This window comes from Cydia fagiglandana, chromosome 6 (genome assembly GCF_963556715.1).
Source record: "Cydia fagiglandana chromosome 6, ilCydFagi1.1, whole genome shotgun sequence".
Lineage (NCBI taxonomy): Eukaryota > Metazoa > Arthropoda > Insecta > Lepidoptera > Tortricidae > Cydia > Cydia fagiglandana.
Genome location: NC_085937.1, coordinates 2,360,141 through 2,376,481, shown reverse-complemented (window position 1 = coordinate 2,376,481; position 16,341 = coordinate 2,360,141). Strand labels below are relative to the sequence as shown.

Here is a 16,341-nt window from a genome sequence, read left to right as displayed (position 1 = left end):
TAGTGAATGCCTAATCAGAACAATAATATTGACTGATGTTCGTATTTACTGGCAACTAAATAAAAATACCTACTCAAAGGTAGTAAGCCCCGGAAGTAGTTGTACATTTAGTGCTTTGTCGACGTGGTGGAAATGGAGACAACTGTAAGAAACCCTATTTTGGAAATTGTAAGGGAGTTGTAAAATAACGGAATGGAAAAGGTACGCACCTTAGTAAATATCAAAACAATAAGGCATCGAAAAAACTCTTATTCAATTTCCAAAATCTAAGGAGTAGATAGCGTCGTTGGTTTATAGGTTCTACATATTATACATATTATACAGCTGTTTGCAATAAAACAATTCATAATAATCAATAGAATTTTATATGTTAAACGATACAAATTCTAATCAATTTCGTATGGAGCTAAAGAATACCTGCTTCCTTTGCTAATAGTTGTGCAAAGTAACACATGATGTACGTACTATAGGGTAGTTCAATATCTGTATTACAATTTTTATAAGTTAAAAGTTTTATAACGTACGGATCTGAATTTGCGGGTGAATTAACTGAACAACGGTTCTATTGGAGAGGAATTAACAGAAAATTAAATATCAGTATAATAAAGTCCTAAATAAATGTTGTAAGGGCAAGAGAAAAAATATTAGTTTCTCTTACCCCATCTAATCTTGTTTAGAACTTTGTCATTCTGAAATAACTTCTTGGGTATATCCTATTTTTTCTTTTACATGTCCAAAATTCAGCAGCGTACAAACTGGTCTATGTGAAGCTAATTTACTTGAAGACAGGAATTCTTACACAGCGTGTCTAACTACTTACTAACCTAGGTCTTTTACATAAACATTGGCACATCACAAATACTCGTTATATGTATAAATAATTAATACTTATTACAATTCGTACGAAAGCTAAATATATAAATTTCACATCGTATCTAGATACGTACATTCAGTTTCTATAACATAGATAATATATGAAACGGTCATATAAAAAATCTACACAACTGATATAGTAAATATTATGTTAGGTATCTAGGTTCTAACAAATGTATGAATAGTTCAACATTTTAGGCACAATCGTTAAGTTTCGAGTGTACTGGGTACAAGCACTGGAGTCTACGATACGAACTGCGTCAGAACTCTGACGATTTCGCAACATTCTACTTCTATTTTGCGCAGACAGGTCAACGGGAATTAAATATGTATTTAAAAAGAGTTATAAAAAAACGTTAAATTTAAACAGTAAGCAGCGTTCATTTGCATCAGGTTTATGTGGTTGCTCGGCTGCACTTTCTGATATGATATACACAATATTGTAAAAAGATTTGTTTCCTAAAATGCAACTGAAATTCATGTAAAATAGAGTAAACTAAACTTATGAATAAATTATTAATTTTATGAATAAATGAATATGAATATGTCAGCCCATATCCAATAATTGGCTTCTTCAATCTCATTGAAAGGAAACTAATGTGACTAATATACAAAAATAGGGCCGGGTCAGTGACGGTAGTGGGTACAGCCAGCGTCGTATAGTATGTTACAAGCGCCGTACCAATTTTATGGTAACGTTTACCGAACTATTTGAATACTAAGGCTGCTACCAACTATATGACGCTGATGGTACCTTGGTACCTACCACAAATGGCCTACCAGTGTGTAGGGTCCGTCTAAGCAATGAAAATCATCTGTGCCGCTTGGGTTCAACTTTATTTGGGCGATTGAGCGGATAGCATAATTATTTATTATTGTTAAAATGAATTTAAAAAATATGACTGATTAGAAAAATATTTCATTCCCGTTTTCCCCATAGATTACATATACCAAAGCTTTCACTACCCTCTTCTAGTGTTATCCAATAAGCGTATATACTCACAAGCTACCCGAGTCAGTTCTGAGGTACCTTCGGGCGCCATCGACATTGAACCCTATTTAATAAAAAATAGAGTCTCGTTTGCACTGGCAGATAACTGCAATGTTTGGGGATGTGCTGCCTGCTGGGATTATTAATTTAATATGAATTTCGTTAATATAATATATATATTATGTATAATACATCGAAGAGAAAAATGTTTTAGAATTATGTTTTATATATATGTGGTTTAAGCGTAAAGTAGTTAGTATATGAAAGATTATTAAAAAATACTATTTAATATAAATGTTAATAAATGCGTTATTTAATATTTTATACTTTAAACTTAAATACAATCTCGAGCGAAAATAAAGTCTGATATTTAATTAATCTTATAATTTATAAATGTATGCACCGATAAGATTATACGTGTTTTTAGCATTTGTAATCAAAAAAATCTCCATATACACCGTGAAATTTTAGTGGTTGTTTTCCCGCGGCAGGGCGATTTGCTATCGGTAGTACTTTCGAATTATGATAGACAAACTTATAAATAAACTGTTTTCCAAAAAAAAAAAATTACAAAAAAATAACCTAAACTCGAACAAGCGAAAAACAATAGTAACACACTAAAACTGCAAGTCGACGACAGTTCCCGATATTGTAAACAGATAAACAAATAAACAAGCACATGTTACTTTAATTAATTAAAATTTACTTAGACTGTTCCTTCACGATTAACAGTTGAAATAAAACCTTTTTATTAGTTTGATGATTGCCATTACGTTGTGTCAACTTTGGTAAATCGAATAATTACATCCTCTTCGCTTATTAAACTAATGTGATAACAGATCCTGTCAATGTCATCACTGCTATTTCTAGTAAAATGGATCGACATTACGAATATTCTAATTTAGAGTACGTCGCGATGGTGCAGCTGTATTACGCTAGGGCTAACTACGACTCCCACGCCGCCCGGCGACTTTACGCGGAATCGGACCATTTACAGTCGCTGCGTCTTCGGGGGATTTTAAACCCCCAAGTTCCACACGGACTAACGATTGTCGCCGCAACACAGCGGCTGCTTAACCACGGGCAGTTTCAAACGCCAGCACATGCACAGGGCAGAGGTGATTGTGTATTGAACGTGGCGGATTGCAGTTCGAACAATTATTGCGGTATCGGGAAGTTTAACCCCCTTATTCATTAACGTTTACTAAAGTTGACAAGCCGATAATAATCGTTTGTCCCTTTCCATCATACTAATACGTCGGAAAGGGACAAACGATTATTAACGGCCTGTCAACTTTAGCAAAGGTTTATGAATAAGGGGGTTAGTGTTTGTTTAAGTTTTTGATCATTAAAAGCTTGATCTTAACTTGTTATGTTTACTTTTAAGGATCTGCAAACTAACTGCACGTAAAATGTGTGAAGGAAAAATAAATGGAACTACTTTTTAGGTTATTTGGTTTCATTCACTCAAAAGAATTAGGTAGGTACTACTGCAGTGCTACTACTGGTGTTAGGTCACTTTCGAGTTTCGATCGACACATTTATAAATCTGGCATTTCTTAACATTATTTAAAAAAAAGATTACACATCGACTGTATATCGATAGCAGAATCATTTCGTTGCGGGAAAACAACCACTAAAATTTCACGGTGTATAATATATATATTAATAATACATGGAATCTCTATTGTTTCTTAAGATCAAAGTACACTTAATATTTGCCTTTTGTTTTAAATGCTAATTGAACATATGTTATTATGACAGTTAGAATTTAGATTTCTAAATTAATGCAGTTTAGTCTTACAACGAAATATAAATGTTACATAATTTCAATATACAAGCTTAACCTATTGAAAAATATGCGTTATGATAATGCCATATGACCCATATTAGTTTAAACAGTTGACAATTATACTAGCGAAGAACACATGAAATGGAATGACGCAGCGCGAGCGCTCTATTATAAAGTGAGAAACATTGCGGACTGTCATATTATTTATGACTTTGACAAGCGGTTTAAATAAATTTGTTTTACACGACCCGTCAATGTCTGTTACATTAACATAAGGATTGATTTTGAAAGTTTTTACTTTAAACCTAAATTCTGTAATGTGCTTTTTAAAAAAAAATGTAACCTAACAATACGTAGCTCCCGTCGTCCGTTCTGACATACCAAAGACTTTTAACTGACCATTGGTATTTTGTCTTTGCAATAAGAGCTTTTTCATATTGTCCGATACGATATCGGTTACGACTCCAAAGGGTAAAATTAAAAAGTGTCTCTATATTTTTATTCTATAATTAAGTCAATATTTATTGGTGAAAGTGTTAATGCAAGAATAAAAGGACTTGATACTATGGGGCACTTTCTATCAGTTGTTTTTCTCCAAAGGTTATCCGATACCCGATATCGGATCGGACAATATGAAAGTGCTCTAAGGTCTACGAATTATCAGTAAATAGTATGGAAGATGTTGCTCATTCAATCATAGTAACTTTATGTATGGTGTTAACATTATTTGCCGAACGGCACTGACGAGGTTTCCATACATTTGTTTAACAATACAGAATATATAAAGATAAATTTGTGACGATGAAGCGTTAGCTTTGGTTAGACCAATACAGCCGAATCGACCCGCACTGGGTATGGCACTTGAGTTACGTTACCTTACGAATCATAATCATAATTACAACGAACCAATCATTATATTTATATCTCAATTTAATGGCGCGAAACTTAATCATTATTAAAGTTCACAAACATTGGGGGTCATCCATTAATTACATCGCACGTTTAGGGGGAGGGAGGGGGGTCAAGAAAATGTGACATGTTGTGACAAGGGGGAGGGGGGAGTCATAAACTTTGTGACGTCACTTTAACTTCATCAGTAACCGAAAATTTTATTAAATTATTTTATTCGCTATACAGTTAAAAAACAAGTTTTTGAAACGATAATCGTCTTTATTCGTTTAATTTTATTTCTTAATCAGTTTTGGGTTATAAAATTACTAATATTTCTTTTGGCAAAAATATTTTGATGAAATATTAAATAAATATTTGCCGATTTCGTTGAAGAAATGTGACGTCACACCAGGAGGGAGGGGTTTGCCAAATGTAACCAAGTGTGACAAGGAGGGGGGGAGGGGTAAAAAAACCTAGAAATTCGTGTGACGTAATTAATGGATGACCCCTTGTTAGTCTTAAACACAGATTTATTGAACTAATTTTTATCAAGCGGAAACGTCTCCGAGCGTTACTACATTTTTTTTTGTTAAAAAAATTAACTGATTGCGAAGATGAGTAATAAAGTCTAAGAAAAAAAGTGTCCCGAGTTTGATAGCTGAAGTAGATGGCGCTGTACTGCACCATGTTTTATGATAACAGAATTCATTAATTTTGAAGAACTTTACTCATCTCTATTTTCGGATTTTCTCTTCTTATACTTAATCGATTAACTTTTGGTCTTAAATAAGACTGAAATATAGAATTATGTACTCACTCTTCATAAACCGTAATATTTTTAACAGGCGAATAAAATGATGTGAAACTTTAATAACCATTAAGCTCATTAATAACAACTACCTACCTACAAGTGTATATGATATACTACAGTAACTTATCTTCTAATAGATTTATACCTACACCAACATAATTTCATACATTATCGTTTCGCACACTTGTGCAGTTAAGGAACCATTTGTCAGAAACTAAAATTATATTTTTTATGTATTCACTTATATCATGGCTGAATAAATGCCAATATCAAATTAGGCAAATTACATTAGATCCAGTTTCTATTTTTGTAAACCATTTTTTATAATTGAATTGAAAAGCAACCTTGGAGAATAACGTTCATATTTCTTTACCGGGCAACAGACCCCAGTCACAATATATTCTCATCTCATACAAATTGTCACTGGGGATGTATTTAACGTTATTTATATTAACACCATTTTCATAGCCTTTCATATAATCTGATTACATGCTAATATATATTTTCTTAAGCAAAAATTTAATATAATCTCAATGCAATAAGAGTGATACCACTGGGGGTTATATGAAATGCATTTATGAATATCATACATACTCATTTTCATTCTTATACAAAAATCATTTGAATGACAAATAACTGAACAAAGTTCTAACTCTTAGGATAACGAACACAACATTATTTTAATGAAAACGTTATTATTTTCATTTTAATTAATGTAAATACTTTTTAATACATAATCACGAACACATTTCACTCATCAAAAATTTGTTTCACATCCAAAAAGCAAAATAACTATAAAAATAATACTTTTACGGAAGCGAGTCTTGTACACAACCAACACATACTCTTACTTATAATAATCAACCATATTAAAGTCCAAATAATGTAGCAAAAGTTATTCAAATAATTTGCTAATAATCAATTGATTTATGATTGGAACTGTGTTTATTTATGTTTCCTGTCTCAGTTTACACAGGACTGCACACACAGTTCAATTAACATTTCCAATATCGTCGGTGGTAATGCAATACCGCGTAATTAACAAATGCTACAGCATTTGTAAAGTTCCAATTACGACATGTCATTTCTACTAGGAATCCATCATTTCTACTAGGAATCCAGATATGGAACTGTGAATGTACACAGAGCGTAATATGCGGCCCGCTTTATGAGAGCTTGTATCTTGACTAAATTGTAATACAGACGGAAGTATATTTCAAGGAAAATTAGTTAAAAAGAGGCTTGTATTATAGGTTAGTCAGTATGTAGACACAACTTTATTGTTAAGACAATAAGAGCGTGTGTAGATGAATTTGATCATTTGCTGCTGATTGTACAAGCTTTTATGAAACATGAACTAACATCATTAAAATATACAAACGGTTCATTCAGCTCATAACTCAACATAATTTAACCAAGAGCCCCGAATGCATGTGAATGCAGGTACGTAAACGAACGCACTTTACGTCGTTTAACTCAACTGACAAAGTTCCAGCTCACATCACAGTGCTTTTAAGCTGTGAGTTACACTTAAATCGTGTAGTACGATGTTGTTCTTCACTCACTCACTTAAAAGTCGTCATAAGTGCTGCTCAGACACTTTACCGAGTCGCAGCATAATAGTGTTAAAGTCACTCACAGTGAGGTCCACAGGTCCACACCACTTACACGGTGGTGTAGCGCGGTGTTCGCTAGGAGTCGACGTGGAAGTGCGTCACGAGCAGCTTGGTGGCGCGCGCTAGTTCGTAGGCCGCGTCGCGCACGTCGTCGAGCGCGGCCGCCGCGCCGCACGCCGCCGTCAGCGCGTCGCCGCTGCTGCGGAGCGAGCAGAGTACGAGATCTAACTCGCGGTCTGAACATGTCTGCGGAAAATAACATTTTAATGATATTAACGATTGGTAACGACAGCAGAAAATACTATTACTAAAATAAATAAAGAAAGATTTATTAAGTTCTCAAAATAAATAATAAAGATTGTTTTTATTTTTTCCTTTGAAATTCCTGCAAATCCTGGTCACGGCACCAATATGTAACGTCAGATGTCCAATTATGCTCAAGAGCCATGAAAACTGGTAACTCTGTATAAAAAGTACATAATATAGTGATACGTTTTCAAAATCAGCAATTGATGGTGATACAGAGGGCTGTATCACCATCAATTGCTGATTTTGCAAAAAACATAGAACTTGATAAATAAAAACTTTGTACCTGAGGAAACAGTGTCAGTAGCGCCCTAACCGCCTTCCGTATACCCTCGGCCCGCTCACTCAATCTCGCGGGGCCGAGCTCTCGCGCCGCCGCCCACAATTCCTGGTATTTAATACAATTATTTAAACTTGATTTAATTATACCTGGTTATCATTATCAGCAGAAATATATGTCATTTACAAAAGAAAAAGTCATTCAATGGTTCCAGTGCCCAAGGTGGGATTTAACCTGCGTTTTCTAAATTCGCAAAAAAAAAAACACTCATATTAAACTAAATAATTTTATTTGTAGGGAAAGTAGCAGTATTAAGTACTTCTTTTACGAACCTGAATGCCTCGCGTCACCGCCTCAGCCCGCCGATGGACCATTTCTGCTGTGGGTAGCACTTCACTGGACTCTAACACGCTCTGTGTCAGCGAGCGATCGAGGCTCGAGAGGGTCGTTAGCTGCAAACATTCCAAGTGGTTTCTAGGTTTTGGAGAGCTACAGGAAAATCACTAGCGTTTCGGAATACTTCTGATGACTGTAAATGTCACTATTAAGTTCTCAAAATAAATAAAAAAGATTCTTTATTTTTTCCTTTGATATCCCTGCAAATCCTGGTCACGGCACCAAAATGTAACGCCGTATGTCCAATTATACTCAAGAGCCATGAAAACTGGTAACTTTGTATAAAATGTACGTAATAGAGTGACACGTTTTCATTACCCTTAAGTGGACATGACTTTTAATTCGTTCTCTCAAAATATGCAATTTGTAAGGACAGATAACAAAATCATGATTACAAATTAAGCATACTCTGTTTACCAGCCTTTTTTTTTTTTTTTTTTTTTTTTTTTTTTTTTTTTTTTTTTTTTTTTTTTTTTTTTTTTTTTTTTTTTTTTTTTTTTTTTTTTTTTTTTTTTTTTAGGGGGGAAAATGCATTCCGCATACCACCCGGGTGCGGGGGGTGACCCGAGTGGTTATGTGGGACTCCCGTCTAGGCTAATGAGGCCCACGGTATACCCACTAAAAAACCCCCCATATACCGCCTCGCCGCCCTATTGGTGGGGTTACGGGGACGCTTGCGTACTCATCCACGACCCCACCGGCGGCAGCCGCCCACGAGTGGCTCCTTCGCAAATGCCCGAAGGCTCTTCACGCTAGGCGCGCCAGATGGTTCGACGCGCCTTCCTCCTCCGCCTCCGTTCTGCACTGTAGCGGACCCCCCCGAGCCCGCCACAAGGAAGCTACGGGCGCCAGAAAGTTGTCCGGCGCCCGGCGACAGATCAGGTCTATGGTTCTGTCGCAAAACCACAATTCGGCTGCAGAGGACAGGGAGAACGGCACATCGTAACACCGACACTCCTCTTTCCTCTGCAGCCCCACTAACGCCGCTACAGCGGAACGGCACCGCCAAGTTCGCAGGGGATAGGGCGAGTGGCGATCGTAATACCATCACGCCTCTTCCCCTGCGATCCCACCTCGGCCGCCGAGGATAGGGAGAACGGCTCACCGCAATACCGACACTCCTCTTCCTCGACGGTCCACCTCCAACGCGTCACAAGCGGGCTTAACAAGCCCACTTGGAGCGTCCTCCTCGGGCCAGCCCGACCGTCAAACAGGCCGGCCCTGGTTGCCTCTTCGCTTCACCGTGGGTGACCAAGCCACGATTACTAAGCCCCTCCACCACGACAAGGTGAGCAACCCGCGGGGGGATACTCTGTTTACCAGCCTATATCAACCGGATTACTATTTACTACTATCCAGTGAAGTGTTAAATCTATTACGTCTTTTAATAGACATCACCACACCGTATTTTATAAATTTAAAGTTAGATCAAACTACTTGTAAGGCTTCTAACTACTATAAGCGACTAAAATTAGTAAAATTAATGATTAGTACCTGATGTTTAGTAACGTGCCAGTTATTCTTTGGTCCCTCCCTAGTCTCATACATACTGACCGGTCGCTGGGAGCTCTTGAGGGCCTGCTTTAAGTCCGCCTCTTCGGCGCTAAGCGTGAGTTGGTCTGTCTCGAGACTCCGGCCCCTCTCGGGGGGCTTGCAGGCCGTATCTAAGCCGTTGTCGAAGCTAGAAACGTTGTCGGTTATGTCTGTTTGTGAGGTTAAGCTGTTGTTGTCGTCTATGCTGTTTGTTTTTAAAACGCTGTTTTCTTTAGTGAGTTGTTCGACTATGGTTTGTAGGTTCTTTAGTTGGTTCTTAAGCTCTGTAATGGTCGAGTCTCTGCTGTCTAGTTCTTTTTTAAGGGAGTTGACGTCTTCTTTGCCGTGTAGAGATGTGAAGCGAAGGTCGGAGCTGGTCGAGTGCTCGATGGGGAGAGAAGGGTTGTATGTTGAGGAGACGGTCTCGCCGGCTCGCGGGTCTAAACCCATCTGCAGGCACACCGGTATATTTATAGCTATTAATTAATAAGCAAGTGTCTTATGTTTGAGCGTTTTCTTTTTTTTAACAGGAGAAGCAAAAACTAAATTAAGACAAAGATATCTAAATAAATACTTACATCGAGGTCGATGGGCGCGAGCGCAGCGTAGTCATCATCGGAAGCGACGGAATCGTACAGCGGTTCGTCGTCTGACATATGAGATACGTGCTTCAAGTGGCTGGCTGACAGCAGCGGATTTAGCGGGCCCATTAATGCTGTGTAGGAAATTCGTTCTTAATATGAGAAAAAACCGCAGAGCCAGTAACTGAAAGAAAGCTCGCTTCTATTGTGATCAATTTTCATTATTTTATACGGTGTATAAATTCTACACAAATACTGGTCACTATATGAAATATGACGTCTGAGTTTCTATTTTAAGCTTTATCCTACGAATGATCGCTAAAATATCTGATAGATCATAGATCATGAAGACTATTTTAAACCTTATCACTTTGTAATAAGATCACTCTAAGTACAAATAAACGCTCAAAAATTTAGCATGTTTTAAAATAAAAATTTAACAGTACCGTGCGGGTGCAGGGAAGCGATGTGCTGACGACGGGTGGCGTCAAGCAACACGTCGCGACAGAGAGCGCCAAGTTCCACGCAGGACAACCGCGCCAGCTTCTGTCTGCCTTGGTTCCGCGGTGCTGATAACGCTGGGTTCACTGGGAGGAATACTACGCCGCATCGCTCTAGTCCTGTTCCGCTGGTCTGCCATACTGTGCACACGATAATGAACGGTTAGATAATCTATTTAGCTCTTACGATGAACTGAAGTCGTCTGGAAAGTTCTTCCAGTATTAGTCAAAGTCAAGTCAGTTTAATAGTATTTATCAGCATACCTAAGTGTATTAGAAATATTCATGTTCAGGAAGTAAGTATACAACTTCTTCTTTCTCCATGCCACTTCCCATTTCATTTGCGGTCGGCCCTCTGAATATGCTTCCGCCATTTGGCTCTGTCATAGTAGGTTGCTGGTATTTTTAGCGATTGTTTCTCCAGGTTTCTCCACCAGGTGGCTTTTGGGCGGCCTGGTGGTTGTTTGCCTATGTCAATTTCAAGTGCAATTTTTACCGGATGATCTTTTTCTCTAAGTAAGTATACAACTAAAATTAAGTATACAATACAGGGAGTAAGAAGTAAGTATACAACTAAAATTAGCAAAAGAATCATTGCAACAATAGTTAGGAAACTCACTGGCTTCAGTTTCTCTCCGGTCGATCTCGTCGTAGATATCCATCACTAGCTCTTCAAATAAGTGATTTGGTAGCTGAAAAATATCATAATACTTTGTTTACGGGAGCAAATTATCATAACTATCCTGGTCACGGCACCAATTTGTAGCAAGAATTCAAAAACAAGCAAGTTATTAGTAAGGTACTGAACTATACGAAAAAGAATAAGGAACTGTCACATACTTCTTTTATTTCCTACAGCGCAACATTAATTCGCACAAGCATAACTTATTTAGAAATTAAGACACATTTGTGTCGCTTAACTTCAAACTCGGGTAAATCCATTGGACCCTCTCAGCAAATATCTACCCTATTACGTTTTCTTAATAGCAAAATCGCATAATCTGACAGATGGATTTACCCGAATTTGAAGTTAAGCGACTCATTTGAACCTCAACATTAAAGCCATACAAACCTTAAAGTTACAGAAGTCTATGTATACTTACTAGTTGAAGTTTTCCCCGGGCAGCCTTAGCGACGTCAGTCATTTCATGCGCATCCGACGCCCGTGGCACGGCGAAGTGCTTCCCGGTGGCGTGGTCCGGGCGCGAACCCGTCAGGAATTGTATGAGGCGGTCGGTGGCTTCGTATACTAGTTCTACCATTCGGGCGGCGAACTCTGTGTGCCCGCCTTGTCTGTAAACAGCGATAAATAAGTTAGGGAGGTGTATACAGCTGCAAAAGTGCATACTCAATTATGAATGGAATTTTACGGCTCGCTGAAGTGTAGACTTTTTACGAGTAAACAGATAGTGACAGCTATCGAAAATGGCTTTAGGTATCCTAACTCCTAAGATATTTTTCTAGGGTCTCCTAAGACAATTTTCTGATATATTTAAATTAACAAAGATGAATCAAGATCTTCAAAGATCAAAGAATTTTAAATAGGATTTATTAAGACTGACGTGATTGGCATAAAAAATTACATGTGATAATTTTTATATTCTTTCAAAGGTAAAGGTAGGCCTTCATTAACCTATTTAAAATATACCCGTATAGTCAGGGAGTGAAAGTAGATGACATAGGAAGATTACCTAGCAGCATCAATAGGTGTAAGCCCATCACGGTCGCGCGCAGTGGGGTCGGCGCCCCACGCCGCCAGCAGCTCGGCCTGCGCCGGCTGCCCCGCCCGACATGCCACGTGTAGGCAGGTGTTACCTTTCTCCTGAGAAACAGAAGAATAAATCAAATAACTACTTAAATTTTATGTCACTGAATGCAGAGCCTGAATGAAATATACAAATATACAGGGTGATTCCGGGGTCGTGGAGCAAGCGATCAAGGCATGATACACAAGCCCATACTGAACAACTTTTACTATGGGACCAACTCCGAAATCGCGAAAAAAAAATTGGTAGTTTCATACATTTCGGCCGATCACTGTATTATGCCTTGATCGCTGGCTTTACTATGGGACCAAATCCGAAATCGCGAAAAAAAACTGGCCTTCCCATGTGATCGGCCGAAATGTATGAAACTACCAATTTTTTTTTTTTTTTTTTTTCGCGATTTCGGAGTTGGTCCCATAGTAAAAGTTGTTCAGTATGGGCTTGTGTATCATGCCTTGATCGCTTGCTCCACGACCCCGGAATCACCCTGTATATGTATATATTTGCTGTAGGTAAGTTGCTAATATTATAAGTAACTAAGAAACTTTTCGTTTTATTATCATTATAATTTTCTTTTCTCGTTCTTTTATTTACGCTGTTGGTACAGTACGGATGTCTACCGTCTCCAATTCTCCCTCAATTGCTCAAAGGTTAACTGGAAGAGATCCCTTAAAGGGATAAGTTCGCCTTTGTACTAATGACGAATGTTATTTTGCCTGTTTTGTTTTGTTTTTTGTACAATAAAGTGTTTTACTACTACTACTACAAACCTGATGGTAGTAGTTAGGGTCCGCGCCCTGCGCTAGCAACCGCATGGCGGTGTCGAGCGAGGCGCTCCGGACTGCGCTGTGCAGTTGCCTCGCCAGCTCCGCCGGAGGCTCGTCCCGTCGTGCTCGGAGCACGTAGGCTAATCGGAGGTGCTTCGATAGGATGAACTCCGATTTTATAGGGCTGGAAGATTATTCTGTTATTAACCTTTTCGACGCCGTGTCAAACATAAAAGCAGTCACTCGGACGCCACGTCACAGATGTGTCAAAACTGAAATTGGACTTTATGCATATGCACGTAGGTCTATGTTACTCTGTGGTCTGTGACCGATTAATGCGTCTTTGGCGTTGGACCTGCGGTGCGGATATATCGGTCATTGGCGTCCAAAAGGTTAAATTACGAATCTAAAAAAAACGATTTTCAAACGAGATTTCGTCCATGAAGGTATTGAATTACTTACTGACGTAATATAAACACGTAGTAGTATTACGTAGTAGTAGTGAGTAGTTCTATTGTTTCTTTAAATTACAAAGGCTTTTTAATTATAAACTTCATAACAATAAAGATTTCGCCTTGTTTATTTTAAAGGATCCATTTTATTACAGCATAAAGTAGGAACACAGTCAACCAGTCAACCGAAACGCAAGCAAACGTACTGTAAAGGATCTTTAGGTTGTGGCTTCTTGCGGAGATGTTTGGGTGCTGAAGTGTCAAGCAGAGAGTGCTCCCATATGCTATTCACATTCTGGGCAGTGAGAGCTTGCACCATCTGTGAACAAACATAATAACATAAAAAGTGTTTGATACCAAAATAGCATAATATTTTGGACCATTCCACGGACTGTCCTGTACGAACGCATTTTATTTCCTGTGTTGCGACTTTTTTCGGCATTTAAAGCAGGCGATCGTTTTTCCGTGCATATTTTTGACCATTTGTCATAGAAAAGGAAACTCTTATACCTGCAAATCTTCAGAAAATTCGCGTTAGTACAGGGCAAATGGTAGACAATTTCATGGAATCACTAATCAAATAAAATAACATTTATTGCAATGAAATATAGTTGTTAATATGAATTGGGTTTGGTTAGGAATGCTATCTAAAGCATGTTACATATTAAAATGCAGATACTGAGTAAGAATTGTTTTGTGTTGGTAATTTGCTTTTTTTTTATTTATTAGACCAGACTACAGTCAGTCAGTAGTAGAAAAAAAGTTAAGGATTTTTGTACCAAACAGGTATTGCTCTCAATAAAAAAAAGAAAAAAAATGTGTTTTACATAGTTTGACTCATAGACAATGTTGAATGTTTTATTGAATGGATATTAATTCCAAATTATAATAGCTTATACTATATATATAGTAATTAAATTATAACTTAAAAGATTTATACATTTATCTTTTATAAAAGGACATACTGCTAAGCACAAACAGGAAAACACAAATTTAAATTGGTTAATTGTCCATTCATCAAGCGTTGACTGAGTCATGTTAATCCAAGTCATACACATGACAATACTGTAAATGGAGCATTCCATGAAATTGTCTACCGTTTGTTGTCCCGTACAAACGCGAAGTTTCTGAAGATATGCAGGTATAAGAGTTTCCTTTTCTATGATAAATGGTCAAAATTATGCAAAAAAATGCCAAGAAAAAAGTCGCAACACAGGAAATAAAATGCGTTTGTACGGGACAGCCCGTGGAATGCTCCAAATAGGTAGGGACAGTAATGTGACCCTACTAGCTCAGTGAATTAAGGTACTTTCCATTAGTTCTATTGAGTATACTTACCATCTGAATTAAACTTTAGTATGGAACTCTCCAATTAACTAATAAACTAAAACAATGTCAAGGATGCGAAATAGATATTTATTGAGGCAACAGAGTTAATACAGAAACTTCTATACATACAAATGTGTGTATTAGTTACTAAAAAGGGCTTTTGAAAACATTTGTAGGAACCCATAATATAAATATACTTACAAGAGATAAATATACTGCAGGTATATTGGGATGATTGAATATAAATACCTTTAAGACATCCATCATGAAAATTTATGAAAATGGTCCCCCAAATTTGACAATTAACCCTTTAACCATTTAACATTCCTTTCTAGTCATTCGATTTAGAACTGTGTGTGTTTGGTATAGTAGAGATGTGTTTTTGTTTTAAGTGTGATGGCAAGTATGTTGCCGCTACTGACTAAAGGGTTAATGAGCATATGCAGATATGATATAAATAAGGCTCTTCATATTGATGATAAGCGTGTATCTGTGACAAAACAAAATATTTTGGAGACTTACAGCCAGAAGTGACGGTGGCCATGTGCCTTGCCGCAGGGATTTGACATGTGATATATGGCGTCCCATGCTGCGGTGCACACTGCAGCATTCCGCACACAGTAGCAGACCTCGGTTGATCGACGCCCACGACGGATCTATGACAAATGTGTTATACAACCTTCACAACAATATGGTTGTTATAGTTAGTATTAAGTCACTTAAAAATAAAATGTGCTCATTGGCTTTTTAACTAAGGAGAACTTGAGATGTTGTTGTTTTGTTGTTTATTATAGCATCATCCGTATTCATAGAATCACAAAAATTGCTATCAATCGAAAGGTTAATTGACACAGAGCCTCTTAAGATTCTAACACATTTCTGAGAGAATACCGCGTAAGTTTTTAGCTTAAATGGTAAATTGTCTAGACTAGAATCATTGATCTAGCTCCTCAAACAGAGAGACCTCATTTCTTAATTGCTAAATGCCCTTACTGACCCGATGCTCCGCAATCTGCACACACCTCCACCGACGAGCGGTGCTTCGACCGCGAAATCATCATTTTCACTTATATTATGGAAGACAGCAGTCTCTGAAGGAGTAACGGTGTAGGGAACTATAATTAAAAACTAGTTAAAGACCACAACTAATTTGATACAAAAATAAAACATTTTACGAAACGTCAAGTCAAGTCAAATCAAATCAATGCTACCAACAAAGCGATAAAAAAGTTAGTGATGGAAAAGTTTTATTTTGGTATTGACGATACCAGATCGTTATTCCTTGAAATAGTACCTTGAAATCTGAATAATTTGTATAAAATTGGAAAAATATTTAATTGCTTTTTGTATATACGTTTCGTACGAAGATTTTCAGGATTATAATATATCTGGAGATCGTGTGAAATCAGCTTAAATGTGCCATAGATCACAACTTTAACTTTTAAAAGATTTTAATG

At 37.4% G+C, this 16,341-nt stretch overlaps 1 protein-coding gene across 2 annotated transcripts; it reads right to left on the bottom strand.

The window, feature by feature from the left end:
• Positions 1–346: 346 nt before the first annotated feature.
• LOC134664950 (ARF GTPase-activating protein Git) lies at positions 347–16,078 on the bottom strand. Of its 2 annotated transcripts, none has more exons than XM_063521680.1 (13): positions 15,882–16,078; positions 15,407–15,540; positions 13,762–13,874; positions 13,107–13,287; positions 12,262–12,392; positions 11,674–11,863; positions 11,190–11,262; positions 10,517–10,711; positions 10,068–10,204; positions 9,451–9,939; positions 7,893–8,012; positions 7,567–7,668; positions 347–7,220 (listed from the first exon to the last, which is right to left on the bottom strand). In XM_063521680.1, the coding sequence occupies exons 1-13, from the start codon at positions 15,943–15,945 to the stop codon at positions 7,050–7,052; spliced, it is 2,100 nt and encodes a 699-aa protein (XP_063377750.1). In that variant the 5' UTR covers positions 15,946–16,078; the 3' UTR covers positions 347–7,049. The 2 variants fall into 2 exon arrangements, with proteins under 2 accessions (XP_063377750.1, XP_063377751.1); XM_063521681.1 differs by having other exon boundaries at positions 9,511–9,939.
• Between the last annotated feature and the right edge of the window lie 263 nt (positions 16,079–16,341).